This window comes from Agelaius tricolor, unplaced genomic scaffold, assembly GCF_023055355.1.
Source record: "Agelaius tricolor isolate 1412-34295 unplaced genomic scaffold, bAgeTri1.0.p SCAF_78, whole genome shotgun sequence".
In the NCBI taxonomy this organism is placed as follows: domain Eukaryota; kingdom Metazoa; phylum Chordata; class Aves; order Passeriformes; family Icteridae; genus Agelaius; species Agelaius tricolor.
The window spans coordinates 834,171-852,985 of NW_027269338.1; the positions used below are offsets into that span (position 1 = coordinate 834,171).

Consider the following 18,815-nt stretch of genomic DNA (forward strand, 5'->3'; position numbering starts at 1 on the left):
AGGGGCAATAATTCTTGTTTGTATTTAATTGGAGATCCCTGTGCTGTTAATTGACTTTTTTCTCTGCATATGGCTCCATGGGCATGAGCAATGCTCAAAGCAGATGGCAAGTGAGTTCCTATGCTTGCTCTTTTTCTCACAATTCCTGAGCTCTTTGTAACACATCGAGTTCCGCCCCTTGTTCCACATCTTCTTCCATGGTGAGCAGAGTATATATCATAACCTTTTGTCCCAGATTGGATTTCCTGGCCTCTTGGATGAGGAGAGCAGTCTCTGCTCTGGCCCACAGGCATCTGAGTCAATCCTGGCTGATGTTGTTTTGAAGAGCACCCCACAGATCTTGTGAAGTCTCCCCCACAAAGCAGGCCCCAGAATGACCTTCAATTTGGACTCCTAAGGAAGGACACACATTCTGTAACTCAAAGATGGCCCTGAGGTCCACATTTCCTATGGGATTTCCTCTCCTTGGAGATTTTTGTGTAACAACAAAAGCAGCAGCCCCTGGGTGTCCTGGCTAGCACCCATCTGCCCAAAAGCACCAGCAAAGCTCTGGAGAATTGATGTGGTGGGGACAGGTCTGTGGCCTCAGATCCTCGATGTCCTTAGGACGAAACTGTCAGGTCTGTTACAGAGCAATGCCTGATATGTTTTCAAAAGAAGCCTTTGAATTCAAAACCGTCACCTCCAGGCATCACTGAAAGAGGAAACACTTCCAATGATAAATGGCAAATGGTTTTTCTGAGCAACCATGGCAACATGGGCTCAGGTATCTCCTGGTGTTGGTGGATCCATTTTGGGGTCCAGAACTTTTCCTGCCACACCAGCAAGGCCAGGGAACTCACTCAGGCATTCTCCGAAGAGATCATCCCCAGGCTCAAGGTGCCTGCAGGGATGGCATCTGATAGGGGATCCCAACTGGTACCTGAGGTGTGGCAGCAACTCAGTGAGCACTGGAGAGTGGCACTGGGAGGAGCTGGGGTGACATGGGACTGTGGGATTGGGGTCATAGGGGGTGAGATATAAGAAAGAGAATAGAAAGTTTGAGTTCTCTTAAGGTGCTGGATAGAGCTTAAAGATGAATGAGTGAAAAACCATAAAGGATGTAAAAGTGAGGACACAGCAGGGAAAAGGTGGCTGGAACGTGTGGAGAAACAGATAAGGGAACTGCAGTGAGGGGTTTTTTGGCAAGTTCTGTAACACAGAAGGAGCAGCGCCAGCCCAAAGTGAAAGTCTGAGGCAAGGCCATCTGAGATATTGAGGCACTCAGATAAAACTACACCCAGAAATCCCATTTTTATGACTCTCCAGGACAATAAAAATTATTTCCTGGGAGAGGCAGAGCCCAGCCAATTATTAATGGGAGAAGTGCTGGCTCTGTACTAGCTAAGCAGCCCTGTTTAATGAATATGTATAATTAGGATGGATAGATTCTGTTGACAAAGTGCCCCCTGAGCAGCACGACAAGGAGAGATCTGCTGTGAATCTGAGATGATCAAGAATTCTGGCTTTCTGCTACCTCCAGTTCCATCAGGGAGTTCACTTTCAATATCAATGCCTGGAGGGAATCCAGGGGACACTTGTGGAGGGACATGAGACTGGGATTGTAGAGTGGGGACATGGAGGCTCCAGACTGACATTGCAGGGTCAGGGGCTGATCCCGGATCTTGGGTTGGGGTCCTGGGGTGATGTGAAATGGGTAACAGGATTGGGAGCGGGACTGGGGTCTGGGAGAGGACCAAGGCAGAGCGGGGCGGGGGGTGAGGAGTGGCTTAAGGAATTTGTGTGAGGTTCCTGAGCAACCTGGGGTCACAAGAGGGCTACAAAGGTCTGGGAGCAGAAATGAGATCCTGGGGAGCACCAGGGGGACACTGGAAGTGTAAACACAGGATTGGGATTGGGACTGAGCAGTTGGTGTGCGGGGATTGAGAGACACGGACTCTGCAATGCCATCAAAGCAAAGCCATTTATTGCACCAGTTTACCAGGATTTATAGCTCACTATGTTTGTATGAAATGTTCTGCTTGGACCCCTTTGCCCCAGTCCCCTTAGAAAGACAATATTCTTGATTATCCTTCTTTCACTAGTAATGTCCTTGTTATCTCTTTCACCAGCAACATCTGTGTTATCTCTTCTCTGGTCAGAGCCGTCAGTCTCAGAGGGTCAGAGTGACCAGACATGATGTCTTCACTTCTTATCTTGCCTTGAGTTTTTCTCTTGCACGGTTTCAACTGTACCTGGCCATGCTCCCCAGTTGAGCTTCTGGAGTTGTCTGGTCTTCTGCATCTCCCCCCTTTTTTGTTCCTTATGCAATGCATAAATTTTAAAGCAGTTCCCATCTGTAAGGCTATCATCTTACTAATACTATTACTGGTTATCTGCTAGGTACAGGACAAAATATATGGAGCACAGATCAGAATCAATAAAAACTTACCAAATACAATCGTGTCACAGATAAAGAGACTCACTGCATAGGAGAACAAAAGGATGATGTCCAAGGCCTCCTAGGAAATGAGAATAAATGGCCACTGTTCTGAAGTTCATCTGGTTGGAACTCTGGGGCCATGCTGAGCCCCTCACAGAGGAACCCTCCCCATGTACCCTTTCTGCCCTCAGTGTCCCCTCAGTGTGTCCCACTTTGTTCCCCAGTGGTCTCTCCCCTCCATGACCCTCCAGGCTCTGACCCTGGCACTGCTGGCAATGACTGTGACCACTGCAGCCATCAAGGTGGTGCCCCAGACATGGCTCAGGACTCCTTCGATGACCAGTACTGGAGCTGTGGCCACACCATGACCGCGGCATTGCAGGCCCTCAGCCACTTTGAGTGCTCACTCTGTACTAGCTAAGCAGCCATTTTAATTTTAATTTTAATGAATATGTATATTTAGGATTCTCTTGGCAAAGTCCCCCCTGATGTGCAGGACCAGGAGAGATCTGCTCTGAGTCTGAGCTGATAAAGAATTCTGACTTTCTGCTACCGCCAGTTCCATCAGGGAGTTCATTTCGGCTGATTTCGGTATCAGTGGCTGGGGGGACTCCAGGGGACACTTGTGGAGGGACACGGGACTGGGATTGCATATTCCTAGACTGTTATGCATATCCAGATATTTCCATAAACTAGTTTCCATATTCCAGGAATTATTTAACATGGCCCTTCCTTGGGTCTGCCTTTTTTAGAGCATGCCTGCTTCTTGGCTGCAGTTTTGACTCATTCTCTTTATCACTTCCAGTCTGGGCCTTGGTCCATACTTTCTTCGGACAGCAGACGCTGAAAGTTGGCATTTCAACAGCAGGCTCCTCATGACATGTCCACTGGATGTTATCCCGACCAAACAGACAGTTCACTGGTAACAATATCAGGTATCACTACTACTATGTCCAACCTTTTGTTAATAGCAGAAATAAAAGCAAAGATATTTGAACATATACATGTAGCATTCATCTTAATATTTGCAGAAAGCTGAGAGATTTGATTTGTCTTCCATTCTCTTTTCCCATTTTTCTCTTTTCCTCCAGGGATAATGTCAGGGGGTGGCCATGGCACCTTGGTGACCTCTCTTTTCTGGGGGTCATGGTGGCCTTGGTGGTAATGGAAACCACAGTGACTGTGAGAAACGACCGCTCACTTTAAATTTTTAAATGTTTATTAAACCTCAACAACATAACAAAGGGACTGAATAAGGAAAAAGGGACAGTGCTGGGAGTGCGGCCAACTGCCACAAAATGGCGGCTCTGCCTTTTATACCCCTGGTGTTGCATCAACCAAATGCATATTCCTAAGGAGTCATACATATTCAAACATTTTCCTTGTAAGTCCCTGGCCCCTACCAAAGTCGGCCATTTGACTCTTCCTTGATGTCCATTGGTGGAGACCTTCCTGCTGTGTGATTGGAGGTGAGGTGTTGTCATGCCATGCCTCCCCAGCAACAGGCATTCCCATTCCCCAACCGTCCCATGCAAGGGGCACAGGCATGTGCCCTCCCTCCACATGTCCCTGACACGCTGACAACCAGGGCCATTTGGTGGCAACAATATGGGAGATGGGAATGGGATTATGGGGAGAGGAGAGAGTACCCAAACAACAAACAACAATAACATAAACGTGCATCAAGAAAATTTCTCTTAACATACACACAATATTCATCCCTTAATTGTGAGACCCAATCATCATGTTATCCATCTATAACAAAGCTGTAGCTGCCCCACTCCTGGAAGGGTTGCAGGCCACATTGGGCAGTGCCTGGAGCAGCCTGGCCCAGGGGAAGATGTCCCTGCCCATGGCAGGGCTGGCACCGGACGGGCTTTAAGGTCGCTCCATCCCAAACCATTGCAGAGCCCCCGGGGCCGGGATGGGGCGGGGCAGGCGCTCGGCAGCGCCAGCAGCTCGTGCTGCCGCCTGCTGTTGGCACCCGGAACTGCACAGTGCCGCTGATTTCATGTGCTCGCTGCTGCCCTCCGGTGGACAATTCCTGAACCACAACTGCCAGAATCCCCAAATCCCAGCATGGGTCAGGCTGGAAGGACCCAGAGTGGGCACCTGGCCCAACCTCCCAGCTCAGGCAGCGTCATCCCTGAGACCTGGATTGGAAACCAGAGCAACCCAGAAAGGGACACCGCACTGGACAGAGATGGACACAGCACTCCTGATGTGCCTCACTGGGAAGGACAGAGGGGCACAGTCACTCCCTGACTTCCTGGCCTCACCCCTCCTGATACCCCCTGGATCCCTCCTGGCCCCAGGCTACATGGCCAGCTTGACGGGTCACCCACCAGCAACCCCAGATTCTTCTCCAGAACTGCTCCAGCAGGTCCCACCAGTCAGGGATGGCACTGATGACTATCCCTCGCAAGGGACAGGACCTGCCCTTGCCCTCTTGAACCTCCCAGTTTCCAGGCTTTAATGTTCCTCTGAACTGCAGGATGTGTCAGGATACTCTGCCTGGAATGTGGCCAAGGGAAAATGCCCCTTTTGCAGCTATCAGGGCTGCATTGGGAGAGGTCTGGTACTGATTTTGGTGCAGAATTGGGCTAAAACCAGCCCAAATCACCAACTCTGAATTGACAACTGATGCTGAAGCACCAGAGCTGGGCCTGGCCATTCATCAGCTGACCCTGGGAATGTCCAGTCCCCTCTCAAACAGGGATTCCTCTCCCCTATTTCTTCTGAAAATGAAATGTCTTTGAGGTTCCTCTTTTGGGAAGGGGATGCTCCCAAAGGATTCTCGTCTAGGTTGAGAGAAAGAGATGTTCTCATGCGTGTTCGTGTGGGGAATGACATCAAACCCTGCTTAAGAATAATCACTTTTGGCTGGCTGTGACAGATTTATTTAATGGCATTGTTATGATAGAATTATGTATTAGAATTGCTTTCCACAATGGTCTTAGGGGCCGCAGTGGTCACAGTGGTTGTGGTAGCCTTGTGGCTCAGGGAGTCTTTGTGATCATGGTGGTCACAGTGGCCTTGGTGGTTACAGTGAGCATGGTGGCCAGAGCGGCTGTGGTGGCTTTGGCAGCTTTGGGGGTCTTATTTCCATGGAAGTCTTGGTGCTCTTCCTGAGTGTGGTGTCGCGGCCACAGCAATGACAGGGACCTTGGCATCCATGGTGGCCCTGGTTGCCACAGTCACCACAGTGAGCCTGTGGCCTTGGTGGCCTTGGCAGACTTGGGTCTCAGAGGATCCTGATGGCAACTTCCAGGGATGTGGGGCAAGGAGGAGTTCTCTGAGGTGGAAGGGGGCCCTGGGGATGCTCCTGGGGAAGAAAGAGGAGGGTCAGGGGGACTATGTAAGGAGTAAGGAGGTCAGGGACAGTCATATTGGTGTGTTAGGGGTGACAAGATAGATGGGGCCCATGAGGTGACAGGTGACAAGGTGTGTGAGGGGAGCAGGGGATGGGTTCCAGGGGTGTAAGAGCGTCATGGTGGGCTTAGCAGTGACAGGGGTTAGGGGGAGTCAGGGAGTGCCATGGGGCTGGCAAGGGGTGACAGGGGTTCAGGGAATGCTATGGGGATCCGGCCCACCCGCGCACAGCACACAGGGCCCGTCCCCACAGCTCTGCCTTTGGTGGGGAGGGACAGGGTTGGTACGGGGACATCCCTGTCTCTGTCGCTGTCCTTGGCCTCTCCTGGCAGTGGTGTCCTGGTCCCTGTTCCCCGGTCCCCTCCTAGCTGAAGGGGTCCCCATCCCAGAGCCCTGTCATGGGTGTTCCTTTGCCCATGCCCACAATGGGTGTCCCCAGACTTGGTATCCCAGGCACAGCATGTCCCTGTCCCCAAACTCTCAGTCCGTGTCCCCACAGGTTGCAGGGAGTGTCCCCAAACCCCCTGTGTCGTGTCATGTGTGTCTCCAGCCAAGAGTGGCTGTCCCCAGGGCTGGGTGTACCTGTCCCCACACTGACAGTGGGTGTCCCCAGCATTGGGTATCCCTGTGTTTCTCTCCAGCTGTGGGTGTCATTATCCACCCACACACTGTGGGTGCCCCTATACGCCTGTCTCCCGTCCCCAGTGAGTGTCATTGTCCTCTGAGCCTTATCATGGGAGTCCCCATGCCCACAGCAGGAGTCCGCATCCTCCCAGGGTGTCCCCTGTGGTCACCTCATTAATATGCGCAGTTGTATCTGCTGTAGGTCCCAGCGGAGCGGAGCCAGATCCATGTCCTCCTCCCATCCCAGGTGACTTGGGTGACCTGAAAGGTCTCGAATGGCAGGATCAGCACCTCTTCCTCTGTTGGATACTTGGAGAACTGACGGACGACCACACCATGGCATGTCTGCACTTGGAATATCGTGTCTGTCCCAAATCGCAGAGCAATTTCTTTACGCAGCGACGTCGATGTGAACTGACCAAACTGGACCCTCTGGCCACGCCGTGCCTGGAAACGAACGTCACGCACACCCCGGAACACCTGGTGACACTGCCTGTTCTGAGCCTGCCTCAGTGTCACCAGAGCCTGGGTCAGCAGGAAATGCAGCGTTTTGAAGTGGAAGTTATTTCTGTATTCCTGGCGGGAGCGCCCGGCCGTGCGCACGGCTGCATTGAAGTCCGTGTAAATGTCCTTCATTGAGTAGGCCATGAGAGCAATGGCCTGCCACTGGGACGCCAGAGGGGACACAGGGGAGCCCCGCCTGCGCCACTCAGCCTCGGCCTTCACCCAAGTCTTGGCAAAGAGTGGTTTCACCTGGAACTCAAAGTTGTAGAGTGCTGGCAACGCCTTGGTCATGGCAGGGCCGCAGCCCCGGTACTGGTCATCGAAGGAGTCCAGGGCCATGTCCAGGGGCTCCACCTTGATGGCCACCGTGGCCATGGTCATTGCCAGCAGTGCCAGGGTGAGAGCCAGGAGAGCCATTGCAGCGAATGGCCACTGAGAGCAGTGTGGGACACTGGGGAACAAAGAGGGACACACTGAGGGGACAGTGAGGTGGCACCGGGATACATGGGAAGGGTTCCCCTATGAGGGGCTGAGGAGGGGAACTGGGGTCAGCCTGGAGCAGGACTGAGGGGCAGCTCGGGCCAGAAGACACAAGGACACATCCTGGAATGCTGATCCCAAATCCTGGCGTTATGCCTGGAATCCCCAGGGTCCCTCAGACCCCCAGGACAGCAATCCCACTCCCATGGTCCCATGTCCCCTACCACTGGTTTCCCCATAATGACCCCCAGGAACTTGATCCAAGTTCTCAGGTAACTCCCGGTCCCCCCAGGAGTGACCTCCTGAATCCCATTCCTGTGACCCCTGCACCATCGTCCCTGTGCCCACTAGCCCCACAACCCCACTCCCAGTCCCATGTCCCTTCCCCCCTAGTGTCACCCCAGACCCTCTGCAGTTCCCCAGCCCAAACCCTGGGAACAATCCCTGACATCCCCAGTCTCCCCTCAGTGCCCCAGCAGACCCCAGTGCAAATCCCAGTCCTGTGTTTACCCTTCTGATGTCCCCCCAATGCTCCCCAGGAACTCATTCCTGCTCCCACACCTCTTTAGACCACTTGTGACCCCAAAGCCCTCAGGAACCTCACCCAGATTCCCAAAGCCACTCCCTCACCCACCCCAGTGTGTCCCTCAATGCTCTCCCACACCCCAGTCAACCTCCCAGCCCCATGATCCTTTTGGTGGCACCCCAGGACCCCAACCCAAATCTGGGGATCCACCCTTGTCTCCACAACATCCCGCTGGAGCCCCCCATGGCCCCACTCTGCAACCCCAGTCCCGTGTCCCTCCCTCAAGTGTCCCCAGTGTCCCCCAGCGCCTGATACCGAAATCAGCTGGAGTGAACTCCCTGATGGAACTGGAGGTAGCAGAAAGAGGGAATTCTTGATCAGCTCAGAATCACAGCAGATCTCTCCTGGTCCTGCAGCTCAGGGGGGACTTTGCCATGGGGTATTTATCCACCACAATTATAAATATTCATTACAATCAGCTTCTTATCTCATACAGAAACAGCACTTTCTCAAGAAATTATTTGCATGGCTCCACCTTTCTCTGGAAGTTCTATTATGGAACTGGAAGGCCATAAAAATGGGGTCTCTGAGGGCCATTTTCACTGACTGTCCCAATATCCCAGGTGACCTCACATGGAACATTTGCTTTTTGTAGGCGCTACTCCTCCTCCTCCTTTTTGTGTTGCCAAAAAACCCTCACTGGAGTTCCTTTACCTGTTTCCCCATGGGCTCCAGCCATGTTCATCCTCAGTATCCACCCATTTTCATCCTGTTCATGCTTTTGCCAGTCCGTCTTTAAGCTCTATCCAGTGCCTTCAGGGAAAATGAAACTTTCTGTTTTATTTCTCTCAACTGAGACTTCAGGTGACCTGTGCGGTGCTTTTCCAAACAACTCAATCAGCCACGATTGGCCCAGGTCAATGTGGGCTGTGGCAGCAAATGCTCTCCTCATCCAAGAGGCCAGGAAATCCAATCTGGGAAAAATCTTTGTGGTATATACTCTGCTCACCGCAACTGCAAGAAGGTGTGGAACAAGGGGCGGAGCTCGGCGTGTTACAAAGAGCTCTGGAATTGGCAGTGAGAGAAAGAGCAAACATTGGAACTCACTTGCCATCTGCTTTGAGCATTGCTCATGCCAACGGAGCCATTTGGAAAGAAAAAAGTCAAATACCAGCCCAGGGACCTCAAATTAAATATAAAGAACAAATGTAGTCCCTCCTTGATAACACCAAGCTGCGCAGAGAAGTGGCCGTACTGCAATCCAGGGCACACCAACTTGTGGATTGGCAAATCATTGTGGGTAAATAGATTTGCAATAAAGCTGCACAAGAGGTTCCGCAACAAAGCATCCTGGTGTTAATTCCTGAGAAAGGAATTTCACCCCCAGAGGTGAGGCCATTTCCTTGGGCAGCTGGGTGTTACCAAGGAGGGACAATAATTCTTGTTTATATTTAATTCGAGGTCCCTGTGCTGGTATTTGACTTTTTTCTTCCCATGTGCCGCCATGGGCATGAGCAATGCTCAAAGCAGATGGCAAGTGAGTTTCCCACGCTCGCTGCTGCCCTCCGGTGGACAATTCCTGAACCACAACTGCCAGAATCCCCAAATGCCAGAATGGGTCAGGCTGGAAGGACCCAGAGTGGGCACCTGGCCCAACCTCCCGGCTCAGGCAGCATCATGCCTGAGACCACGATTGTGTCCAGAGCAGTGCAGAAAGGGACACAGCACTGGACAGATCTGGAAGCAGCAGTGGACAGAGCTGGACACAGCAATGTGTCCTGATGTGCCTCCCTGGGAAGGGCAGAGGGGTACAAAAACTGCCTGACTTCCTGGGCCTGCTCTTCCCAATGCCTCTTGGATCCTGCCTGGCCCCAGGCCACACAGCATCTCCAATGGTCACCCACCAGCATCCCCAGGTCCTTCTCCAGAGCTGCTCCAGCAGGTCCCACCCAGACTGGACTGAGACTGAGGACTGTTCCTCCCAAAGGGACATGACCTGCCCTTCCCTCATGAACCTCCCAATTTCCAGCCTTTAATGTGCCCTGAAGTGCAGGATGTGTCAGGATGCTCTGCCTGGAATGTGGCCAAGGGAAAATGCCCCATTTGTGGCCATCAGGGCTGCATTGAGAGGGATCTGGCGCTGATTTTGGTGCAGAATTGGGCTAAAACCAGCCCAAATCACCAACCTCAAATCGACAACTGAGTGTGAAGCACCAGAGCTGGGCCTGGCCATCCATCAACTGACCCTGGGCATTTTCAGTCCCCTTTCAGATAGAGATTTCTCTCCCCTATTGCTGCTTAAAATGAAATCTGTGTGAGGATCCTCCCTTGGGAAGGGGATGCTTTCCAAGGATCCTTCTCAAGATTCAGAGAAAGAGACGTTCCCACGAGTGTTGTTCTGGCCAATGCCATTTAGCACTGCATAAAAATTGTCACTATTTTCTGGCTTTGTCTGATATTATTAATTGAATTGTTTTGATTGAATTTTTTAATAGAATTGCTTTGCACAATGTTACTGGTGGCCACAGTGGCTACAGTGGCTGTTGTAAGTTTGTGGCTGAGGGTGTCTTGGTGATCAAGGTGGCCACAGTGGGCTTGGTGGTTATAGAGACCATGGTGGTCACAGTGGCCTTGGTGGTTTACAGAGTTCATGGGGGACAGAGTGGGTGTGGTGGCTTTGGCAGCTTTGGGAGTCTAATTTCCATGGGAGTCTTGGTGGTCTTGCTGATTGTGGTGGCCTCAGGGATGACGGGAACCTTGGCATCCATGGTGGCCCTGGTTGCCACAGTCACCACAGTGAGCCTGTGGCCTTGGTGGCCTTGTGGCTCAGAGGATCCGGGTGATAACTTCCAGGGATGTGGGGCGAGGAGGAGTTCTCTGAGGTGGAAGGGCGCCATGGGGATGCTCCTGGGGAAGAAAGAGGAGGGTCAGGGGGACCATGGAAGGAGTAAGGAGGTCAGGGACAGTCGTAATGGTGTGTTAGGGGTGACAAGATAGATGGGGCCCATGAGGTGACAGGTGACAAGGTGTGTGAGGGGAGCAGGGGATGGGTTCCAGGGGTGTAAGAGTGTCATGGTGGGCTTAGCAGTGACAGGGGTTAGGGGGAGTCAGGGAGTGCCATGGGGCTGGCAGGGGGTGACAGGGGTTCAGGGAATGCCATGGGGATCCCGGCCCACCCGCGCACAGCACACAGGGCCCGTCCCCACAGCACTGCCTTTGGTGGGGAGGGACAGGCTTGGTACGGGGACATCCCTATCTCTGTTGCTGTCCTTGGCCTCTCCTGGCAGTTGTGTCCCGGTCCCTGTTCCCCAGTCCCCTCCTAGCTGAAGGGGTCCCCATCCCAGTGCCCTGCCATGGGTGTTCCTTTCCCCATGCCCACAATGGGTGTCTCCAGACTTGGTATCCCAGGCACAGCATGTCCCTGTCCCCAAACTCTCAGTGCGTGTCCCCACAGGTTGCAGGGAGTGTCCCCAAACCCCCTGTGTCGTGTCATGTGTGTCCCCAGCCAAGAGTGGCTGTCCCCAGAACTGGGTGTCCCTGTCCCCACACTGTCACTGGGTGTCCCCAGCATTGGGTATCCCTGTGTTTCTCTCCAGCTGTGGGTGTCATTGTCCACCCACACACTGTGGGTGCCCCTAAAGCCCTGTCTCCCATCCCCAGTGAGTGTCATTGTCCTCTGAGCCTTATCATGGGAGTCCCCATGCCCACAGTAGGAGTCCGAATCCTCCCAGGGTGTGCCCTGTGGTCACCTCATTAATATGCACAGTTGTATCTGCTGTAGGTCCCAGCGGAGCGGAGCCAGATCCATGTCCTCCTCCCATCCCAGGTGACTTGGGTGACCTGAAAGGTCTCGAATGGCGGGATCAGCACCTCTTCCTCTGTTGGATACTTGGAGAACTGACGGACGACCACACCATGGCATGTCTGCACTTGGAATATCGTGTCTGTCCCAAATCGCAGAGCAATCTCTTTACGCAGTGACGTCGATGTGAACTGACCAAACCGGACCCTCTGGCCACGCCGTGCCTGGAAACGAACGTCACGCACACCCCGGAACACCTGGTGACACTGCCATTTCTGAGCCTGCCTCAGTGTCACCAGAGCCTGGGTCAGCAGGAAATGCAGCGTTTTGAAGTGGAAGTTATTTCTGTATTCCTGGCGGGAACGCCCGGCCGTGCGCACGGCTGCATTGAAGTCCGTGTAAATGTCCTTCATTGAGTAGGCCATGAGAGCAATGGCCTGCCACTGGGATGCCAGAGGGGACACAGGGGAGCCCCGCCTGCGCCACTCAGCCTCAGCCTTCACCCAGGTCTTGGCAAAGAGTGGTTTCACCTGGAACTCAAAACTGTAGAGTGCTGGCAACGCCTTGGTCATGGCAGGGCCGCAGCCCCGGTACTGGTCATCGAAGGAGTCCTGGGCCATGTCCAGGGGCTCCACCTTGATGGCCACCGTGGCCATGGTCATTGCCAGCAGTGCCAGGGTGTGAGCCAGGAGAGCCATTGCAGCGAAGGGCCACTGAGAGCAGTGTGGGACACTGGGGAACAAAGAGGGACACCCTGAGGGGACAGTGAGGTGGCACCGGGATACATGGGAAGGGTTCCCCTATGAGGGGCTGAGGAGGGGAACTGGGGTCAGCCTGGAGCAGGGCTGAGGGGCAGCTCGGGCCAGAAGACCCGAGGACACATCCTGGAATGCTGATCCCAAATCCTGGCGTTATGCCTGGAATCCCCAGGGTCCCTCAGAACCCCAGGACAGCAATCCCACTCCCATGATCCCATGTCCCCTACCACTGGTTTCCCCCTAATGACCCCCAGGAGCTTGATCCAAGTTCTCAGGTAACTCCCTGTCCCCCCAGGAGTGACCTCCTGAATCCCATTCCTGTGACCCCTGCAGTGTTGTCCCTGTGCCCACTAGCACCACAACCCCACTCCCAGTCCCGTGTCCCTCCCCCCTAATGTGACCCCAGACCCTCTGCAGTTCCCCAGCCCAAACCCTGGGAACAATCTCTGACATCCCCAGTCTCCCCTCAGTGCCCCACCAGACCCCAGTCCTAATCCCAGTCCTGTGTTTACCCTTCTGATGTCCCCCCAATGCTCCCCAGGAACTCATTCCTGCTCCCACACCTCTTTAGACCACTTGTGACCCCAGGGCCCTCAGGAACCTCATCCAGATTCCCAAAGCCACTCCCTCACCCACCCCAGTGTGTCCCTCAATGCTCTCCCACACCCCAGTCAACCTCCCAGCCCCATGATCCTTTTGGTGGCACCCCAGGACCCCAACCCAAATCTGGGGATCCACCCTTGTCTCCACAACATCCCGCTGGAGCCCCCCATGGCCCCACTCTGCAACCCCAGTCCCGTGTCCCTCCATCAAGTGTCCCCAGTGTCCCCCAGCCCCTGATACCGAAATCAGCCGGAGTGAACTCCCTGATGGAACTGGAGGTATCAGAAAGATGGAATTCTTGATCAGCCTGGAATCACAGCAGATCTCTCCTGGTCCTGCAGCTCAGGGGAGATTTTGCCATGGGGTATTTATCCACCACAATTATAAATATTCAGTACAATCAGCTTCTTATCTCATACAGAAACAGCACTTTCTCAAGAAATTATTTGCATGGCTCCACCTTTCTCTGGAAGTTCTATTATGGAACTGGAAGGTCATAAAAATGGGGTCTCTGAGGGCCATTTTCACTGACTGTCCCAATATGCCAGATGACCTTATCTGCAATATTTGCTTTTTGTAGGCGCTACTCCTCCTCCTCCTTTTTGTGTTGCCCAAAACCCTCACTGGAGTTCCTTTACCTGTTTCCCCATGGGCTCCAGCCATGTTCATCCTCAGTATCCACCCATTTTCATCCTGTTCATGCTTTTGCCAGTCCGTCTTTAAGCTCTATCCAGTGCCTTCAAGGAAAATGAAACTTTCTGTTTTATTTCTCTCAACTGAGACTTCAGGTGACCTGTGCGGTGCTTTTCCAAACAACTCAATCAGCCACGACTGGCCCAGGTCAATGTGGGCTGTGGTAGCAACTGCTCTCCTCATCCAAGAGGCCAGGAAATCCAATCTGGGACAAAAGTTTGTGCTATATACTCTGCTCACCGTAACTGCAAGAAGATGTGGAACAAGGGGTGGAGCTCGGTGTGTTACAAAGAGCTCTGGAATTGGCAGTGAGAGAAAGAGCAAACATTGGAACTCACTTGCCATCTGCTTTGAGCATTGCTCATGCCAACGGAGCCATTTGGAAAGAAAAAAGTCAAATACCAGCACAGGGACCTCGAATTAAATATAAAGAACAAATATAGTCCCTCCTTGATAACACCAAGCTGCCCAAAGAAGTGGCCTTACTACAATCCAGGGCACACCAGCTTGCGGATTGGCAAATCATTGTGGGTAAATAGATTTGCAATAAAGCTGCACAAGAGGTTCCGCAACAAAGCATCCTGGTGTTAATTCCTGAGAAAGGAATTTCACCCCCAGAGGTGAGGCCATTTCTTCGGTCAGCTGGGTGTTACCAAGGAGGGACAATAATTCTTGTTTATATTTAATTCGAGGTCCCTGTGCTGGTATTTGACTTTTTTCTTCCCATGTGCCGCCATGGGCATGAGCAATGCTCAAAGCAGATGGCAAGTGAGTTTCCCACGCTCGCTGCTGCCGTCCTGTGGACAATTCCTGAACCACAACTGCCAGAATCCCCAAATGCCAGAATGGGTCAGGCTGGAAGGACCCAGAGTGGGCACCTGGCCCAACCTCCCGGCTCAGGCAGCATCATGCCTGAGACCACGATTGTGTCCAGAGCAGTGCAGAAAGGGACACAGCACTGGACAGATCTGGAAGCAGCAGTGGACAGAGCTGGACACAGCAATGTGTCCTGATGTGCCTCCCTGGGAAGGGCAGAGGGGTACAAAACCTGCCTGACTTCCTGGGCCTGCTCTTCCCAATGCCTCTTGGATCCTGCCTGGCCCCAGGCCACACAGCATCTCCAATGGTCACCCACCAGCATCCCCAGGTCCTTCTCCAGAGCTGCTCCAGCAGGTCCCACCCAGACTGGACTGAGACTGAGGACTGTTCCTCCCAAAGGGACACGACCTGCCCTTCCCTCTTGAACCTCCCAATTTCCAGCCTTTAAGGTCCCCTGAAGTGCAGGATGTGTCAGGATGCTCTGCCTGGAATGTGGCCAAGGGAAAATGCCCCATTTGTGGCCATCAGGGCTGCATTGAGAGGGATCTGGCGCTGATTTTGGTGCAGAATTGGGCTAAAACCAGCCCAAATCACCAACCTCAAATCGACAACTGAGTGTGAAGCACCAGAGCTGGGCCTGGCCATCCATCAACTGACCCTGGGCATTTTCAGTCCCCTTTCAGATAGAGATTTCTCTCCCCTATTCCTGCTTAAAATGAAATCTGTGTGAGGATCCTCCCTTGGGAAGGGGATGCTTTCCAAGGATCCTCCTCAAGATTCAGAGAAAGAGACGTTCCCACGAGTGTTGTTCTGGCCAATGCCATTTAGCACTGCATAAAAATTGTCACTATTTTCTGGCTTTGTCTGATATTATTAATTGAATTGTTTTGATTGAATTTTTTAATAGAATTGCTTTGCACAATGTTACTGGTGGCCACAGTGGCTACAGTGGCTATTGTAAGTTTGTGGCTGAGGGCGTCTTGGTGATCAAGGTGGCCACAGTGGGCTTGGTGGTTATAGAGACCATGGTGGTCACAGTGGCCTTGGTGGTTTACAGAGATCATGGGGGACAGAGTGGGTGTGGTGGCTTTGGCAGCTTTGGGAGTCTTATTTCCATGGAAGTCTTGGTGGTCTTGCTGATTGTGGTGGCCACAGCCATGACAGGAACCTTGGCATCCATGGTGGCCCTGGTTGCCACAGTCACCACAGTGAGCCTGTGGCCTTGATGGCCTTGTGGCTCAGAGGATCCGGGTGATAACTTCCAGGGATGTGGGGCAAGGAGGAGTTCTCTGAGGTGGAAGGGCGCCATGGGGATGCTCCTGGGGAAGAAAGAGGAGGGTCAGGGGGACCATGGAAGGAGTAAGGAGGTCAGGGACAGTCGTAATGGTGTGTTAGGGGTGACAAAATAGATGGGGCCCATGAGGTGACAGGTGACAAGGTGTGTGAGGGGAGCAGGGGATGGGTTCCAGGGGTGTAAGAGTGTCATGGTGGGCTTAGCGGTGACAGGGGTTAGGGGGAGTCAGGGAGTGCCATGGGGCTGGCAGGGGGTGACAGGGGTTCAGGGAATGCCATGGGGATCCCGGCCCACCCGCGCACAGCACACAGGGCCCGTCCCCACAGCACTGCCTTTGGTGGGGAGGGACAGGCTTGGTACAGGGCTGTCCCTGTCTCTGTCGCTGTCCTTGGCCTCTCCTGGCAGTTGTGTCCCGGTCCCTGTTCCCCAGTCCCCTCCTAGCTGAAGGGGTCCCCATCCCAGTGCCCTGCCATGGGTGTTCCTTTCCCCATGCCCACAATGGGTGTCTCCAGACTTGGTATCCCAGGCACAGCATGTCCCTGTCCCCAAACTCTCAGTGCGTGTCCCCACAGGTTGCAGGGAGTGTCCCCAAACCCCCTGTGTCGTGTCATGTGTGTCCCCAGCCAAGAGTGGCTGTCCCCAGGACTGGGTGTCCCTGTCCCCACACTGTCACTGGGTGTCCCCAGCATTGGGTATCCCTGTGTTTCTCTCCAGCTGTGGGTGTCATTGTCCACCCACACACTGTGGGTGCCCCTAAAGCCCTGTCTCCCATCCCCAGTGAGTGTCATTGTCCTCTGAGCCTTATCATGGGAGTCCCCATGCCCACAGTAGGAGTCCGAATCCTCCCAGGGTGTGCCCTGTGGTCACCTCATTAATATGCACAGTTGTATCTGCTGTAGGTCCCAGCGGAGCGGAGCCAGATCCATGTCCTCCTCCCATCCCAGGTGACTTGGGTGACCTGAAAGGTCTCGAATGGCGGGATCAGCACCTCTTCCTCTGTTGGATACTTGGAGAACTGACGGACGACCACACCATGGCATGTCTGCACTTGGAATATCGTGTCTGTCCCAAATCGCAGAGCAATTTCTTTACGCAGCGACGTCGATGTGAACTGACCAAACCGGACCCTCTGGCCACGCCGTGCCTGGAAACGAACGTCACGCACACCCCGGAACACCTGGTGACACTGCCTGTTCTGAGCCTGCCTCAGTGTCACCAGAGCCTGGGTCAGCAGGAAATGCAGCGTTTTGAAGTGGAAGTTATTTCTGTATTCCTGGCGGGAACGCCCGGCCGTGCGCACGGCTGCGTTGAAGTCCGTGTAAATGTCCTTCATTGAGTAGGCCATGAGAGCAATGGCCTGCCACTGGGATGCCAGAGGGGACACAGGGGAGCCCCGCCTGCGCCACTCAGCCTCAGCCTTCACCCAAGTCTTGGCAAAGAGTGGTTTCACCTGGAACTCAAAGTTGTAGAGTGCTGGCAACGCCTTGGTCATGGCAGGGCCGCAGCCCCGGTACTGATCATCGAAGGAGTCCAGGGCCATGTCCAGGGGCTCCACCTTGATGGCCACCGTGGCCATGGTCATTGCCAGCAGTGCCAGGGTGAGAGCCAGGAGAGCCATTGCAGCAAATGGCCACTGAGAGCAGTGTGGGACACTGGGGGACAAAGAGGGACACACTGAGGGGACAGTGAGGTGGCACAGGGATACATGGGAAGGGTTCCCCTATGAGGGGCTGAGGAGGGGAACTGGGGTCAGCCTGGAGCAGGGCTGAGGGGCAGCTCGGGCCAGAAGACCCGAGGACACATCCTGGAATGCTGATCCCAAATCCTGGCGTTATGCCTGGAATCCCCAGGGTCCCTCAGAACCCCAGGACAGCAATCCCACTCCCATGATCCCATGTCCCCTACCACTGGTTTCCCCATAATGACCCCCAGGAACTTGATCCAAGTTCTCAGGTAACTCCCGGTCCCCCCAGGAGTGACCTCCTGAATCCCATTCCTGTGACCCCTGCAGTGTTGTCCCTGTGCCCACTAGCCCCACAACCCCACTCCCAGTCCCGTGTCCCTCCCCCCTAATGCCACCCCAGACCCTCTGCAGTTCCCCAGCCCAAACCCTGGGAACAATCCCTGACATCCCCAGGGTCCCCTCAGTGCCACAGCAGACCCCAGTGCAAATCCCAGTCCTGTGTTTACCCTTCTGATGTCCCCCCAATGCTCCCCAGGAACTCATTCCTGCTCCCTCACCTCTTTAGACCACTTGTGACCCCAGGGCCCTCAGGAACCTCACCCAGATTCCCAAAGCCACTCCCTCACCCACCCCAGTGTGTCCCTCAATGCTCTCCCACACCCCAGTCAAGCTCCCAGCCCCATGATCCTTTTGGTGGCACCCCAGGACCCCAACCCAAATCTGGGGATCCACCCTTGTCTCCACAACATCCTGCTGGAGCCCCCATGGCCCCACTCTGCAACCCCAGTCCCGTGTCCTCCCTCAAGTGTCCCCAGTGTCCCCCAGCCCCTGATACCGAAATCAGCTGGAGTGAACTCCCTGATGGAACTGGAGGTATCAGAAAGATGGAATTCTTGATCAGCCTGGAATCACAGCAGATCTCTCCTGGTCCTGCAGCTCAGGGGAGATTTTGCCATGGGGTATTTATCCACCACAATTATAAATATTCAGTACAATCAGCTTCTTATCTCATACAGAAACAGCACTTTCTCAAGAAATTATTTGCATGGCTCCACCTTTCTCTGGAAGTTCTATTATGGAACTGGAAGGTCATAAAAATGAGGTCTCTGAGGGCCATTTTCACTGACTGTCCCAATATGCCAGATGACCTTATCTGGAACATTTGCTTTTTGCAGGCGCTGCTCCTCCTGTGTTGCCAAAAACCCTCACTGGAGTTCCTTTACCTGTTTCCCCA

At 53.7% G+C, this 18,815-nt stretch overlaps 4 protein-coding genes across 4 annotated transcripts in view; all 4 read right to left on the bottom strand.

The window, feature by feature from the left end:
* The window catches only part of LOC139585430 (erythroblast NAD(P)(+)--arginine ADP-ribosyltransferase-like), a 53,857-nt gene that overhangs the window by 15,858 nt on the left and 19,184 nt on the right, over positions 1-18,815 (bottom strand). The gene's annotated exons all lie outside the window — the stretch shown is intronic.
* LOC139585413 (erythroblast NAD(P)(+)--arginine ADP-ribosyltransferase-like) lies at positions 6,593-7,339 on the bottom strand. Its single transcript, XM_071418169.1, has one exon. The coding sequence runs from the start codon at positions 7,337-7,339 to the stop codon at positions 6,593-6,595; it is 747 nt and encodes a 248-aa protein (XP_071274270.1).
* Positions 11,682-12,428, bottom strand: LOC139585414 (erythroblast NAD(P)(+)--arginine ADP-ribosyltransferase-like). Its single transcript, XM_071418170.1, has one exon. It carries the CDS (start codon positions 12,426-12,428, stop codon positions 11,682-11,684), a length of 747 nt encoding a protein of 248 aa, XP_071274271.1.
* On the bottom strand, positions 16,769-17,515 carry LOC139585415 (erythroblast NAD(P)(+)--arginine ADP-ribosyltransferase-like). Its single transcript, XM_071418171.1, has one exon. It carries the CDS (start codon positions 17,513-17,515, stop codon positions 16,769-16,771), a length of 747 nt encoding a protein of 248 aa, XP_071274272.1.

What these genes read in the sequence shown, in the direction of transcription:
- LOC139585415 (XM_071418171.1), bottom strand. Translation starts at nt 17,515, where the DNA reads ATGGCTCTCCTGGCTCTCACCCTGGCACTGCTGGCAATGACCATGGCC.
- LOC139585414 (XM_071418170.1), bottom strand. Translation starts at nt 12,428, where the DNA reads ATGGCTCTCCTGGCTCACACCCTGGCACTGCTGGCAATGACCATGGCC.
- LOC139585413 (XM_071418169.1), bottom strand. Translation starts at nt 7,339, where the DNA reads ATGGCTCTCCTGGCTCTCACCCTGGCACTGCTGGCAATGACCATGGCC.